General features: G+C 42.9%; 8 protein-coding genes across 8 annotated transcripts; 3 read left to right on the top strand and 5 right to left on the bottom strand.

Annotated features, from left to right (window-relative positions):
• Positions 1 to 312: 312 nt before the first annotated feature.
• Positions 313 to 1,539, bottom strand: PUMCH_000031 (uncharacterized protein; the record flags this gene model as incomplete). Its single annotated transcript, XM_063019132.1, has 1 exon — positions 313 to 1,539. The coding sequence occupies one exon, from the start codon at positions 1,537 to 1,539 to the stop codon at positions 313 to 315; it is 1,227 nt and encodes a 408-aa protein (XP_062875202.1).
• A 986-nt stretch (positions 1,540 to 2,525) lies between these two features.
• Positions 2,526 to 4,010, bottom strand: PUMCH_000032 (uncharacterized protein; the record flags this gene model as incomplete). The annotated part of the gene is made up of 1 exon (XM_063019133.1): positions 2,526 to 4,010. The coding sequence occupies one exon, from the start codon at positions 4,008 to 4,010 to the stop codon at positions 2,526 to 2,528; it is 1,485 nt and encodes a 494-aa protein (XP_062875203.1).
• A 640-nt stretch (positions 4,011 to 4,650) lies between these two features.
• Positions 4,651 to 8,130, top strand: PUMCH_000033 (uncharacterized protein; the record flags this gene model as incomplete). Its single annotated transcript, XM_063019134.1, has 1 exon — positions 4,651 to 8,130. One exon carries the CDS (start codon positions 4,651 to 4,653, stop codon positions 8,128 to 8,130), a length of 3,480 nt encoding a protein of 1,159 aa, XP_062875204.1.
• Positions 8,131 to 8,166: 36 nt separating this feature from the next.
• On the bottom strand, positions 8,167 to 10,221 carry PUMCH_000034 (uncharacterized protein; the record flags this gene model as incomplete). The annotated part of the gene is made up of 1 exon (XM_063019135.1): positions 8,167 to 10,221. The coding sequence occupies one exon, from the start codon at positions 10,219 to 10,221 to the stop codon at positions 8,167 to 8,169; it is 2,055 nt and encodes a 684-aa protein (XP_062875205.1).
• Positions 10,222 to 10,551: 330 nt separating this feature from the next.
• Positions 10,552 to 11,538, bottom strand: PUMCH_000035 (uncharacterized protein; the record flags this gene model as incomplete). The annotated part of the gene is made up of 1 exon (XM_063019136.1): positions 10,552 to 11,538. The coding sequence occupies one exon, from the start codon at positions 11,536 to 11,538 to the stop codon at positions 10,552 to 10,554; it is 987 nt and encodes a 328-aa protein (XP_062875206.1).
• A 295-nt stretch (positions 11,539 to 11,833) lies between these two features.
• Positions 11,834 to 12,292, top strand: PUMCH_000036 (uncharacterized protein; the record flags this gene model as incomplete). The annotated part of the gene is made up of 1 exon (XM_063019137.1): positions 11,834 to 12,292. The coding sequence occupies one exon, from the start codon at positions 11,834 to 11,836 to the stop codon at positions 12,290 to 12,292; it is 459 nt and encodes a 152-aa protein (XP_062875207.1).
• A 1,381-nt stretch (positions 12,293 to 13,673) lies between these two features.
• PUMCH_000037 (uncharacterized protein) lies at positions 13,674 to 14,003 on the bottom strand (the record flags this gene model as incomplete). Its single annotated transcript, XM_063019138.1, has 1 exon — positions 13,674 to 14,003. One exon carries the CDS (start codon positions 14,001 to 14,003, stop codon positions 13,674 to 13,676), a length of 330 nt encoding a protein of 109 aa, XP_062875208.1.
• Positions 14,004 to 14,585: 582 nt separating this feature from the next.
• Positions 14,586 to 15,491, top strand: PUMCH_000038 (uncharacterized protein; the record flags this gene model as incomplete). Its single annotated transcript, XM_063019139.1, has 1 exon — positions 14,586 to 15,491. The coding sequence occupies one exon, from the start codon at positions 14,586 to 14,588 to the stop codon at positions 15,489 to 15,491; it is 906 nt and encodes a 301-aa protein (XP_062875209.1).
• Between the last annotated feature and the right edge of the window lie 75 nt (positions 15,492 to 15,566).

Here is a 15,566-nt window from a genome sequence, read left to right on the forward strand (position 1 = left end):
CTGAGCATGGACAGGAAAAAGAAGAAGTATAATTTATTAATCTTAACTAGCAACTCGTTTTAATTAAGTATATGATTTAATTGAACTCTAATAGCCTTGGATAGAATGTTCGAATTGCGAGGTACGATTGTTTGATAGTGAGTATTCACAATGACATGGCTCGCCACAAGTTACGAAAGAGACTTCAGATCATTTTATACGTGATTCATTTTATCAAATTACAAAGGAAGATATAATGCGCTACACATTTGACTGCGACCGGCACTAGATGGTATACGCTCCTACAGCATTGCTGTATCTATTCCCCTTTCTTTACTTTGCTGGGGCCAAACCAACGGCATCCTTCTTCAAATCGTACACAGAGTAGTACTTTCTCAAAAAGGCATCACCAACGATGGCCAAGTCACCAATAGGCTTAGGGAAGTCCATTGGAGTGAAGGCAGAGATACAGGAGCCAGAAACCTCCAAAGTGTAATCGTAGGCGGTCAATGTGAAGTTGGTTCCACCCAAGTTCAAGGTCAAATCTGGCAAGTTGTCACGGGAGTCACAGTCAACCTGGTATTGACCAGACCAAGACTTTGTGGCACCAATCTTAGCGTTGACAATCTCAGCCAAAGAAGATGGCAAAGTGATCAAAGAAGTACCAGTGTCAATGGCAGCACCAGTCTCGGCCAACTCAGCGTACTCATCGCCCAAACCGATACCCTCGAACTTGACCTCCCAGTAAGCCTTTCTTCTGACAGGCAACCAAGTAAGCTTGCCAGAGAACAAAGACTCATCGTAGCCACCAAAGGTAGCAACACCACCATCATTCTCATTCTTGTTAGTGTCACCCAAGTAGAAACCGAATTGAGGCAGGTCCAAAAGACCCAACTGGATGGCGTTGTACACTGGTGGAACAACCTTGTTGACGGAAATGGTGTCATAAGCCAAACCCAAAATACCGTCAAACTTACCGAAGGCAAAGGCAAGACCTGGCTCAGAGGTAGCCTCTGCAAAGTCTTGCTTTGGAATAACCAAGTCACCAATAGCCAAGGTGTCTTGAGAGATGTAACCCTCCATGGCACCTGAGCCGTATTGAATCAGGAACTCAGTGCCATTCTTCTTGTATGTCGAAGACTCGTCGTGGTCGTACTTGGTGTGCAAGAAACAGGCCAAAGAAGTACAGTCCTTAGAAGGCACCCACAAATTGGACGAACCAGTGTCCAAAATCACCTTGAAAGGCTGGCCTGGAGTACCCAACAGAATCTCAGTAAAGTACTGCGCATTGAGGTAATTGGTCAATGGTGCCTCGTGTTTGCTCGAGTCAGACACAAATGGGACCTCAGCCACACGTTGACGACCGCCGTCAACAGTGTTACCAGAACCAAAGAAAGCCTGGGTGTACTTGTTGACCAAAGCATCGGTATAGTCCTTGAAGCGGTATGGGTTGAGAGTCTCGTCAACAGGGAACTTACTCATCTTTGCGGAGTACGTTTTAGCGTCTGCTGTGGCACTCACCAAAGCTGTGGCAAGGGCGAAAAGAGTGGCAAACTGCATTTTTTTCTGGGGTCAATTGGATGAATGATGGACGCTAAATGAGCGAGTTGGGTGTTTGAAGTTCTTCTACGGCCACTTGCACTTAGAGAGGTACGCAATCAAGCTTATCAGAGAGCAAATGTGTGGGAAGAAGTTTAGGGGATAAGATAAAGCACTGCGGGTGAGGCCTGGTATATATACTTGTCGGTTGTATGCAGTCGACCATGTCAACTGTGGTATCTCTCCCCAGAATTCGGCAATGTGTTGAAAATGAGGGGACTTAATTAAAGCGGTTCTTGCTTAGATGAAATAATTAAGGAGATGATAACAGAAATTGTCGCTCTGTTAATCGGATCTAGAAGAACCCCTAGAACTCTGTGAAGCCATAGCTCTTAGCCAGCAGCAACTAGGCTATGCCTGTATATCTATAGTGGTCATTAAGGGTAGAATAAAAGAAAGATAGTGATTTCAAGTTTCTTTTTCATTTCAAGATGAATGTATCGTACACTGGTAGATATTCCCCTCTGTTTCGTTGTCATTTTGTGTTTCTGCAGCCCTAGCAGAGTTCTGATCTCGTATTGTAGATTTGGATTAGGCCATATGTATTCCTATTTGGGATATGAATGGCGCGCCCTGCATAATGTGTTGCAACCGTTGGGTCAAATTGGACTAAATGGCTTCGGAATCAATAAAGGTGAATAATGAACCGAAACTTTTGCGAAGATGCGGATAATTGTATCACTTAAAACCAATTTCCCGTTTGTTTGTTCAAACACGGAGGCGTAGAAGTCAAATTACAAACACTATAATACACCGTGAGAAAGTACATGAAGAAACACCATTATTTGGGTTTGATGTGTCCAAAATTCCGACCTGGTCTCTTGCTTCAATGGTTTTATATTAATCCTAGCATTATATAATATTTTTGGTACTCAGAGCGGGCAACGAAATAGAAAGAGGAAGCATCTTTTAGCTTGTCGCTTCTGGTAGACGCATGACAGCTCTCTTCAAATGTATTTCGTCACCTCAGAGAGAGCTTGATTGTAGCCATGATCCCACTCCCACAAGAATCTCAGCACACCTCTACTCTTCAAATGCTGCCTGTACCGGGCAGATTTAATAGCCTGAGTCCGTCCAACTCTGCTCCCTGCCTTGGCGAATGTTTCATAATCATTCCATGCTGCTTTGAAGCCATCTTCGTACCGGTAGTGCTCATAATTCTCGTTTGGGTTCGCTTTATGCCAATAATCCACATGTGCCTGGTAATGTTGGTTGAACAAAACATCAAAATAGCCTGCTGTCGGAACAGAAACCGATGGGAAAGTGAAGGACTTATTCAATTGTTGCTTGAAATCCCATTCACCTCCATTTCCTGATTCAAACTTGTATGTCCAGAAATAGATCGAGGCAGGTGCTCTTTGTAAAAATAAACCCATTTGGGTTTGAGCAAACTTGGCGACATAAGCTGCCCTCCGTGAACTTCCATAATCGTTTGGATCTAAGCCTGTGCGCGCCCATGTTTGACCATCAAGTACACATGTCCATTCTCCAATCATGATATCTACGCCCCTGCCATTGTTGTCGAGGCCAGAGAGGAGATCAGATTGTAAGTCATTGGTAATTTGGTCTGCACTCTTGGCCAAATCTGATTGTGAGAAGCATCTATAGCAGTGCTCATCAATTATCAAGCCGGCACAATTATTCTCTCCCTGTTGTTGTTGCACCCATTTAACATATTGATTTGCACTCCATGCATCGGAAATAACTATCGGAATAGAAGTGTCGATTTCTCTTATCGCTTTAATAGCCCTAACATAGTAATTTGTCTCTGGGTCAATCGAGCCCATCGAGACAGCTTCGTTTGCAAGCAAGATGGAGGATATGTTGTCATATGAAAGCAAATCCTGAGCAACAAAGCGCATTGCTTGGACCATTAAATCTTGGTATTGTTGATTACTCCAGAAATCGGCACTACCGCCGTTTTTCTCTCCACTAGAAGCATCACCATTAGCACCGCCAGGCAAAGCATGGATGTCAACACAAATGGCAATATTGTGCCCAGCGGCTGGCTCAATATAGTGTGATTTCAATATGTTCCATGAATTACGGTATATTTCGGAGAAGCTCTCGAATTTGGTACCTGACACAAACTTACCACCACCGATATTCCAATACCCAAGAGGGATTCTTACTCCGGTAACACCCTGGCCTTGCATCCATTTCCAATCGTCGTTGGAGATGTAATCTTTCCAGTATTTCTCCATGGCGCGCCTGGTTTGGTCAACTCCAACGTCATTGACGCTTTTAGCTACAGCCTCGAGCTCGAACAGAGTGTTGCCGGGAAAAGTCAGATGAAAGATCCACTTCTCACGCACAAATACTCCGCCAAGATTCACTCCAAGATTCTGTCTTGCACGAAAAATTTGGCGGCTGGTGATAGGCAGAGTCACAGCATCATCTGCGGAAGGAAAGCTTGAAATTTGATCGGTCATCTGCACTTAGTATGACTGCAATGCAATTTATTATGATGCATTAGCTTGACTCTCAAATCTTTACTGATTGAGATATGATGAGGATTCATTCTATGACATGACAAGCGCCGTGGTGTTTCAATTTAATTCGTAAACGTACGTTTGATGTAATAATTTTATTCAAATAGGGGTGTATAGCGAAAGAAAACAATAGTAAAAGAACTGAAGTATGGGGATGTCCCAGTCTCCTTTTATAGGTTTGTGTTCTAGCGTGCATGGATTTCCCGATTTGAAAGTGGCTGCAAAAAGGCATATTAGGTTTAAACCAAGTTGGCAAATACATCTCCTTTTCACAGACTGATGAGTATTTTTGCTGAGCGTACTTCTTTTTCGCACTGAGACTTTAGGATTCATTCTTAACGATCACTCTGATCGGTCGTTCTTATCATCTGGAGTCCTTTTGAAGAAAACTTGGCAGACAAATACACACCGTAAATTCACAACAACGTTTCCATCAAAAAGATGAATATGTCTTTGCTGGATATATGAAATGTCATTTTTTACCTTCTACTCTCGAACTTGCTCAATCTCCCCACATTAGCTGCAGACCATCTACAATTTTTGAATCAGATGATCCGTTGTGCAACTCCATAAGAGTCCAATGTGGCCAGAATTTTTCAGTGCATTAAACAAAAAGTTTCAACTCATCAACACCCATCTCACATTTTTATCTTCGTTCTCGCGCCAGACTATCCCGACTCTTGACCTTATACAGAAGCTTGACAATGATATATCGGCTCTAGATCTACAGATGATCAAGCAATTGTTTCCTCCAGGCGATGTATCATTTGGCTACTTTGATGAAAGTCAAATTTTGCTTCAACATGTCGAGAAAGTCCAGTACTCAGGCGAAAAGGGCTACAAGGCCAGTCAGCCAAAATCCATAGAAGACGCGTATAAGCAGGTGGCTGAACAGCGGGAGGATATGGATCATGAAAAGCAATTGCTTGTTTTTGAGTTCTGTGACGTAAGGACAAACGCTATCACAGCAATAATAAAGGGAAAACGAACGTATCCATCCAAGAAATTGAAAACGCTGTCGCCCTCAGGACCGGAATTTTTTCAAGCGTCCAAATCTATGGATCTAGCGCTGTTATCTCAGGCTCAATTGCAGGCTATTATTATGGCTCGAAACGATCGCTTTCGTGTCTTCATTCAGGAGCATTTGGATCAATTCACTGAGGCTGAAATCGAAGAGGGTAAGGCATTTAAAAATTTAGTAGAACAATGTTCCCCTAATATTCCTAAACCTTGGGGATATGTGGACCCTGTTCTCAACATGGAGTCCAAAGTGATTGGGCCTAATTGTGATAGAACAGAGAAACCTACCGCCGAGGAAATGTTGCAGTCATTACGCGAGAAGCCATTGTACAAAGAACAAATCAAGCTTCTGCAAACTTGGACGGAACAACGTGATGCACACTATGAGACTCTCGCTTCTCAGTCCATAAACCCTGCATTGGTTGAGGCCCTATGGCGCTATAAAGAAATTGACATCGATGACGGCGGTCTTTATTGCCATCAATCTAGGGCTCTCTCTTCAATAATAGATCATGCAAAACATGTGATTGTGAGTACTTCTACGAGCTCGGGAAAGTCTTTGATCTATCAAATTCCGATTCTAAATGACATCCTCAATAGTTGCTCTGCAGACTTGAACCGGAGAGTCTCAACTGCACTTCTTATATTTCCGACGAAAGCCTTAGCACAAGATCAACTCAGACATTTCAAAGAATTAATCTCATACCTACCAGATCAGAAACGGAAGATAATTGTTGATACATATGATGGCGATACCTCAAAAAAAGACCGGCCATACATACGAAATTATGCAGACATAATATTTACGAACCCTGACGCGATTCATGCTGCCATACTACCCTCTCATTCGGAAGAGACAGGGCCGAGGGGTTGGAATGATTTTCTTCTGTGCTTAAGGTATGTCATTGTTGATGAACTCCACGTTTACAAGGGGAATTTTGGTGTTCATGTCTCTTATGTGATGGCTAGACTCAACAGGATGCATCAATACATAAGTCGAAAGGATTCTGCGCCCGTATACATTTCGTGTTCAGCGACAATCGAGAATCCTAACTCACACTTCCGAACAATCTGTGCCATTCCTGCCGAAGAAGATGTGGTGCATATCTCAGTTGATGGTAGCCCCAGTACTGAAAAGAAGCTCGTAGTATGGGAGCCGCCGATTCTTATGAATAAGAAGGGTCAAAGAGAAATTCCTCAAAAGACTTTGAAGCTGGCAACGACTTTGGAAAATCCTATTCAATCCGTCTATTTACCCAAGGAAAGCATCATATCGGAGCTGGCAAAAATTCTTGTTCACCTTCTTTGCTACTGGCCCACAATCAAAGTAATTGTATTTTGCCCCATAAGAGTTGTTTGTGAGCTATTAACCAAGGAAGTAAAGTCACTCATTGCAGACCCTGATTATCCTCAGTGGTCCAATTTGAGCGAACATGATGTAATGGCTTACCGCGGTGGCTATTCTAAGTCGGATCGGCGAGCAATCGAACAAAAGATGTTTAAGGGACAGCTTAGAGCTATTGTGGCCACAAATGCTCTAGAGTTGGGTATAGATCTTTCCGACTTGGATGTCGTAATTTCATGTGGATTTCCGCATCTGAAAGCCAATTTACATCAACAATTTGGGCGTGCTGGAAGAGGCAAAAGCTCTAAAGGAAGTCTCGCAATCTTAGTTTGTGGCTCCAATCCCGTCGATAGATATTACTTACAAAACTGTGAGGATCTTTGCGATAAAAGTAGCTATGAGGATTTGTGCGTGGAGGGGTTATTGGATGGGACTTCCAATCATATAGTGATGTCTATGCATTTGCAATGCGCGGCATTCGAATGGCCAATTGATCTTGAGAAAGACATTAAGTGGTTTTCTCCACGCGACAATCCTCGAGTGAATGAGACTTTCTACCAGATATGCATTGATAAACTTATGGTTGACAAACGCGGCACCTACCGTACTGATCCAAGATATTTACCCTGGCCAGCAGAAAAAGTCTCTCTACGAGCTATAGAACTGAACATGTTTGCAGTTGTTGATGTCACAGCGAATCGAAACCAGGTTATCGAAGAGGTCGAGGAGCTGAGAACAAGTTTCACCCTCTACGAAGGTGGTATCTTTTTGCATCAAGGGCTACCATACCTTGTTAAGGAGTTCAATCCTGAAAAAAAATATGCAAAGGTCGAACGTGTCAAAGTTTCTTGGGTTACCCAGCAAAGAGATTTCTCGGATGTTGATCCAATAGAAATTGAATTGGTCAAGCAGTTGAGTATTTCGGCGAAGGTTGGGCAAACTGATGTGCCTGTGTTTTATGGTAAGATTCAGATCACCACCATTGTCTTCGGTTTTTTCAAAGTGAGTCGAAGTATGGAGATATTGGAAGCTGTGGAAGTTAACAATCCACCTGTTGTTTTCAAGTCGAAGGGATTCTGGATGGAAGTGCCCAATAAAGCTATAGAAGCCATAAAGCAGAAATCATTAAATCCTGCTGGCGCAATTCATGCCGCTCAACATGCAATCATGAACGTTTTACCCATTTACATTACAAGCGGAGCAACAACCCGGCACAATGATCGCTGGGCTCCTGGTGCTGCTGATGCTGAAATCTCTACTGAATGCAAAGCACCGGAGAAAGAATTCGCGAAGCGCCAATCGACCAGAAAAAGACCCGCCAGGCTTATCTTTCATGATACTAAGGGAGGTGAACAAGGGACCGGTATATCTGCAAAGACCTTTGAGTACATAGACCAAATCTTGGTAAAAACTTTTGACACCGTTTTCCTGTGCGAATGTGACTGGGGTTGCCCACTGTGCGTTGCTGGCTCCTTTTGCAAGGAGTTGATGTTGGTAATGTCAAAACCCGGAGCTATAATTGTTCTCGGGTCCATTTTAGGAAAAGATTTACAAGAGTTATTGGATACTGTCAAGGATGGACCAGAGCCAAATATGCCAAAAATTTCGACGGAGACGATTGCTGATCGGAGTCAGATGGTGAGGATGTCACCAAAGGTAGAAATCATACTTGAGGAGCAGAAGGGAGAGTCATAGGTTTCATCTATCAAATGACTATGTATTAAATGCTGGTTATGTATGTTTTTTGCCCATCATTGAGCTTGCGCGACGGACGAACTTATTTTTTAATGACTCGGAAGGTCTCTCGACAGAATCTGCAAGCGAGTCTGCTGTAATACTGGCAGTGCTCCGACTCCTCGGCGCGCTATAAAGTGGCGGGCGCACATTATCTAATCTCATCAGCTCATGCTTCCGGTTTGTCTCCTTGCTACTCTTTTTTGGTGAGGACATGCTTTTTCTTCTCTCTTGAAGGGCCGGAGATTTTGGTAGGGATTTTTGCTTGGCAAATCGGAATACAACCCTAACTGATTTCAAATAAATAGAAGCTAGTGTTCCAATGTTTAACTCCAATTCTTCAAGGTTTGCAGGGTCAATATTTTCAGCATCTGGCGTAATTTGGCACCGCCTCTCCATAACGACATGCTTGGTATACTTTTGAAGATTTGGCCCGGGTTCAGCATTGTACTCATGGGTTATCATCCGCCAGTAGAACAATCCTCTTTCACGAAGATCCGGATTGCCGCTTTCTTCAGTCGCATACTTAAGCACTTGAAGTACCAAAGACTCTGCGTCCAGAGGATTAGCAACATAATACTTCACCACAGCTGTCATGATTGCAAGCTGAACGGGCACACTTTCCTTTTCATAAGTATCACAGAGATATTTGAGAGCCTCGCTCGTAAATGTAATACTCTCGGAATAATTCCCGAGAATCCAAGATAGCGCGATTTTAGCATCATCATCCTCCATGGTTTTGTAATGAATGACAAAGTGGTCTAATGTGTCATCGTATGTGTTTTGGTACTTCCGTAAAATGTTTGTCATAACAATCATTGCCTCTTGAGCAATTCGGGGAGATTCACCTGCTAGCAAGTCAATCAAAAGAGCAACGCATCTATCCGCAGCGGCTTCTAATTTTATGGACAAGTTTCCAAAGGCACGGATTGCTTTGCGGGCCATTTTGACGTCCACATCAGTCGCATATTCCTCGAGCTCGCGGAATACGATCTCGTAATTGCCCTCATCCGCCAATAAATATATGATTTCAAGCTTTGTGTCCTTAATGTACATTGGATCATCCAAGTTCCAGAAAAACAGCTCTACATCCACATCGACAAGATATCTGCGGCCGAGTAGAATCAAGATCACGTTTCGCAATACTAAAAATTGGATTTCTGGTGGTTTGGAGAGCATTGACACCAAAGCTGAACCCAACCGCTTATCTAATCCCGAGAAATTTGACTCTGGTGATGCAATGAAGTTGCTCAAGTAGACCACAAGCTTGACGGAATTTAGAACCACGGCGGTATTTTCATGCAGAAAACAAGGCAAGACCGCATCCATCATTTCTAAGGCATCATCTGAGCTTTGTGGCACATAGGACATGAGAGCATCTAGCAAAGACACTTGTTTCCACTCGCTAGTTGTTCCGATGCCGGCGATTAAAGAAAGCAGATGCTCCTTGTTCACATTGAGACTATGGGAGGGTGAAGATTGTATGATGGAGTCTAGGGCAGCTAATGCACTGGCTACGACGTTTTTGTTCTCATCATAGAGTAGATCATTTAGGCCTTCTATAAGTCCAGAATCTACTACTTTCACTTGGTTTTCATGAAACAAACGTGCAACAGCAAAAGCAGCCGCAGTTCTCACGTGTGGATTGTTATCGTCAAGCAAGGGGCGTGTTATGATAAGTCCTTGGCGGAAGAAGTCCTTTTGCCGCACAGACGAAACTGTTTTCACTGATAGTGCCCTCAACAATGGATCTTTATCTTGCGCAAATCGGTGGTAGATTTCCAATGCGTTTAGGGCATCCTCTGGGTTGTAGGCCGCATAATGAACAATGTAATGAGAACAGAGCCTGCTGATCTCGTAGTCATCCAATGTTAGGAGATAAACAACCTCATTCATGAGCGATGCAAGCTCGACCTTGTTGAGGATTATGTTGGAGATGATTTTTTTGAGAACAACCTTGACTCTTGCGTTTGGTTTGCCTTTCTTTCGAGCTTGGCCAATTTCCGCTCTAAGCTCCGACGCTTTGCATTTCCCAAAATAATTAGCATCCATGGCTCATCTATGTTCACTGCGAAAAGATTGCGTGATTGTGTTTCGTGGGGAAGTACCGGAGGGGTCAATAGTAGGTAAGTATGGGGTAAGGTAAACTCAATTGCATTGTCACCTCAATCGGGAAATTAGCATCAACATTAAAATGTATTTTGATTAATCGTTTCATATGCATGGATTCTTATAGGATATTCAATTCTATATATTTTGGTGAAGGTTTTTTTCTAGGCTAGGCGAGAACAACTGTTTGAATGTTATCAATGACAGAAAGATCAAAGACTCAGAAAAAAGAAAGCAAATAGTCAATTGATCCCGGGTTTGCAGGAAATTTTCCTAACCCTTCACGACACTTGTGTTTGCAGAGGGCAATAGTCTGACGTACCCAGATGCATATGAGACACTTGAATCAGAGTACTTGATGGCCTTTCCGCTTTGTGAGTATCCAATCCATTCGAACACAGTGCTCGATGCCGTTCTACCGCCACTACGCTGTAGCTCCTCGATTAATTTTAAAACAACATTAATGGGTTTTTGGCCGCATATTGTGTTTCCTGTTTCTTTGATGTACCTGCTCCATTTCTCCAGCGAGCCCTCAGAGGCTATAAGCATTGCAGACTGGTCCAAAAACTTGATGGACTCATATATTGGAACTGAGCGATCGTCTGACTCATGAAATGGGACCAAATCATCTAAGTCGCCACTTGCGACATATTCTGTGTACCCGAAGCGCTTACCCCAATGACAGAAATCAGACAGCACAATAAAAGTATAACTATCATCACTAAAGTAGGGCAGAAGAGCAGCTATAACCTTTTCGCAGGCCTTTTCAGATAGAGAAGAGAACATGATCGGAACGATTTTTGGTGGTGAAACCTGATCTTGTTTGCACCGCCAAGCCAAAAAAGGCAAATGCATCTCGAACAGGTGCTCATCATCTTCCACTGACTCTGACATCTTTTCAAAACCACAACCCTTACCCAGACCTATAAGAGCATCACGGATACCTGTATTCACCTTTATATTTCCCAAAGGAGTTTCATATGCATCGTACTGAGAAACAAGTACCTTATCTTTGAAATAAACGTGATGAGAAGGACCAAGAATGAAAACGCATTTCGTATTCGTCAAGTCCCATACACTATATGACTCAGCGAGACGTTCACCACAGTATGTATAGCCAGCGTGTGGGCCTACAATGACCCTAGCGCCTCTTTCGAACTTAGGTGCTTTGGAGAAGTATTTCGTCAATTGTTTAGAGAGGGTATCATGATTTGCTGAATACCATGTTCCCGCATGAGTCGGTGGTCTGATCTTTGTCATGATTTGTGGGGTAGTCGGGTGTGGGTTTCTTCAGTGGCAAGTTCAATTGATAAGAGATTAGGCCAGTGACGTGCGGGACATAGATAAGGAATAAGAGTGTTGCAAGAATTAAAGGAGGATAAATTAAAGACAGATATACTTAGAAATTCCTAAATTCATGGGTTCTGCAATTTTTTTCGTCGCCTTTTTTGCTCTGATTTGTTGAAACGATACTGCCGTCTGATCATATTCGACGCAGATTAATTGGACACTTCTCTAGAAACAATCGTAATAACCACAAAACTTTTATTTCAAAATGAAAGGAAATACCTCTGTACAGAAAATGGTCAATTGGCAAGGCTCCAATTTTCGTACGCGCAGCATCTTTGCTTCTCCTTTAGGTGATCGTGAGTCTCCATGGCGACTCAAACAATTCTTCCTCATCAGCAAAGTACTTAGAATTACACCAAAAAGTGCCCCTCGAAATGATACCCTGAGGCGAACGATCCTGTTTGAATGCCACCACATACTCCTCTTCCCGGGGCTCAAACTCGTCTCCAACGTAATGATCTGCTCTCTTCACCACAATGCCGAACTTTTTCATTTCTTGCTTGTAAACCAATTTGACAATCTTGCTTTTCTTTACTCGGAAATGGATTGTGGTCTGGTAGTCTGTGTCGGCGGGAATTATGAAGTGAATGTCATCACTTCCTTTCACCGGCACTTCATTGACAGTGCCATCACCCAATGTGACCACAAATTTGATGATCTCTAGATTCTCATGTTCAGTCATCAGATGAATTTCTTGTGCAAGATCAATTATTAGTAGTAGTGTAGTGCTTTCGGAGAAAACTTACTAAAAATGCAAACGGGAAATCGATAATTTGTTCGAACGAACTGTATTCAGTCAATTTGTTTAGCCGGCTTAATTTTGCTTGTATATCCTAGCGAAAACTAGCTGGCGCCGAAAAATGTATGATTATGGGGTATCCTTATATAGCTAGTACATGCAGAGGGGTCTAACCGAGGATTTCCTAAAACGGGGTAAAGACATGATAGCGAATACGGAACTGCCGAAATTGCCGAAAATTCTTTTACTTGCAAAACCACAAAGTAAACGGACGCAATTTGCTTACGGCGACAATTCCCATCAAAATTTCATAAACTAATGCCCTGGTTAGGACCCTGTTTCGAATTGCCCAGAGGTTGTTGTGCGCAGTCTTTGGATGTCACTTTTTTGCAGCCAATTCACGCCAACAAATCAATTATCACATGAAAATTTTGTGAAGCACAACCTGAAAGATTCTGGAGACTCAATATCGTGTATTTGTAAGAAATTTATGTATGTTTATTTTTTTTAGTTAAGCCTTGGCTCATCCCATCCTCCACAACGTTGGATTTGAAATGCGTTAACTTCGTCATTCAATAGGTTTTTCAACGACTCGAAATTGTGCTCGCTCTCCTCTCTGCCAAACGTAAACGATTTTTTGCACAGTGGCTCCCGGCCATGTTCCCTGACTTGGGATACAAATGTATGATCCAATGCCTGTTCCACAGTCATACGATCTTTAGGGAGCCAGCGAAGAAGACGCCCAATGAAGTCAAGACCTTCATCAGATGCGAAGGGATAGATTTGTTTCCAGGACACGGGATTTATAGCGCATTCCTTGATTTTCCAATTCCGGTGCATGGCGTACTCTTGAGGAGGTGGGCCCAAGTACTTGTAGATCTGCTGGAGTTGGTGCATTTGGTTGTCACCACGCATAAGTGCCTGGCGTCCATAGCACTCTGCCGCGATACATCCAATTGCCCACATATCTACTGCTTTACCGTATTGGTCGTAACGTAAAAGAAGTTCAGGAGCTCTGTACCACCGTGTGGCCACATAGTTGGTGATAGGTTGAGGGGCATTTTCATAAAAGTAGCCAATGGAACGAGAAAGACCAAAGTCACACACTTTTAGTGATCCAGTTTGTGACACAAGAATATTCCCTGGCTTCAAGTCTCTGTGGATCACCCCCGCCGAGTGTATGTACTTGATTGCACAAAGAATCTGGTACACGAAGTGGCTTATGTGGAACTCCAGAAGCTGTGTGGCGCTATAAAGCACCCGACACAAATCATATTCCATGTACTCCTGAAAGCAATAGAGGCCTTCATATGGCTTTTCCATGACTAGGTGGACGTCTATTAACGACACAATCTGGAATTAGTACTCTGTGTAGATCAAATAAATCGGACTCACATACGTTTGGGTGACCTTTGAAGAACCTCATAAGTTTTAACTCGCGGATTGTCCTTCTCATCAAGACTTCTTTGGTAAGAATCTTGCCTATCTTCTTGATAGCAAGAGGAATAGGTTCCGTAGCCTTGGTATCCATGGCTTTACAGACTACGCCGTATGTACCGCGACCTAAGCACTTTTCAATTTTGTATCTACTGGGAATGTAGAAATTGATATCCTTATAAGTTTGGAATTCTTTCATGAGGAAGATGTGGTTTGTGGTACACAAAACAAGAAACGGTCCCGTCGAACACACGCGCCATGAAAAATCAAAAAATATCAGGAGCTCGAACGATTCCAATACTACTTCATACACTAATTCGCGGAATCAATTTATATTTAGATTGATTTTTACTTCATAATTTTGAAGATTTAGTTTCTTATGGTAGAAGTTTGGAAGGAACATTGTAGAGAGCCACCAGACCTCGATGATTTAGCTTCTGGGCAAGTTGTATCGCGTATTAGAAGATACTGAATAAAAGAAAAACAAGTGTTGAATGCTTATGCAAGGCGTTCACAAGCGAAGTCTTACTTTATCTTGACCATCAGACTCAATAAGCTCGCTAGTATCCAAACAAATACATAAGAGAAAATTCTACCTAATTACCCAGGCAAACCCCAGTGCCACAATTTTTTTTTCATAATGTTAATGGTGGCCAATTTTTGCAACTTCCCAAAAGAGTGCTAGTGAAAAATTGTCGTGTCTGACTCACTTCACATCTGGAAATTTCTGCAGTCTGAAAGATCAGTCTTAATTCCAAATTACAGAACCCAACACATCAAAATGAGTAGCTCTAACTACAGGTTCTACGAGAACAAATATCCCGAGGTGGATGAGGTTGTCATGGTCAACGTCCAGGAAATCGCCGAGATGGGTGCTTACGTGAAACTTCTCGAATACGACAACATCGAAGGTATGGTTTTATTGAGTGAATTGTCTAGAAGAAGAATCAGATCCATCCAGAAATTAATTCGTGTCGGTAAGAACGAGGTCGTTGTTGTCTTGAGAGTTGACAAGGAAAAGGGTTACATTGATTTGTCCAAGAGAAGAGTTTCTGCTGAAGATATTGTCAAGTGTGACGACAGATACAACAAATCCAAGGCTGTGCATTCCATTTTGAGACACTGTGCTGAGAAATACAACTTCTCTTTGGAGAAGCTTTATCAGACCATTGGCTGGCCATTGCTGCGCAAGTTCGGCCACGCTTACGATGCCTTCAAGTTGTCCATCGCCGACCCATCCATCTTTGACGATATTGAGGCTCCTTCCAAGGAGGTCTTGGAGGAGTTGAAGGTTTACATCAGCAGAAGATTGACTCCACAACCTATCAAGGTTCGTGCAGATGTCGAGGTCTCATGTTTCTCCTACGAGGGTATCGACGCTATTAAGGCTGCTTTGAAGACTGCTGAGGCCGAATCTACCGAGCAAATGCAGGTCAAGGCTAAGTTGGTCGCTGCTCCATTGTATGTCATCTCTACCCAAGCATTGGACAAGAACCAGGGTATCGCTTTGTTGGAGAAGGCTATCGAAAAAGTCACTGCTTCCATCGAGTCTGCTGGTGGTAACATCAAAATCACTATGGCTCCTAAAGCTGTCACTGCCACTGAGGATGCACAATTGCAGGCCCTCTTGGATAGCAAGGAGAAGGAGGACAACTCTGACGAGGACGATGAGGAGGAGGAGGAGTAATCCTGAGAATATCTCTAAGGACTACCGTCACAATGCACAACCAGCTAAGGCGTTCTGGTTCACTGCGGAAAGAGA

The sequence above is a fragment of the Australozyma saopauloensis genome, chromosome 1 (assembly GCF_035610405.1).
Source record: "Australozyma saopauloensis chromosome 1, complete sequence".
NCBI classification, from domain to species: Eukaryota; Fungi; Ascomycota; class Pichiomycetes; order Serinales; family Metschnikowiaceae; genus Australozyma; species Australozyma saopauloensis.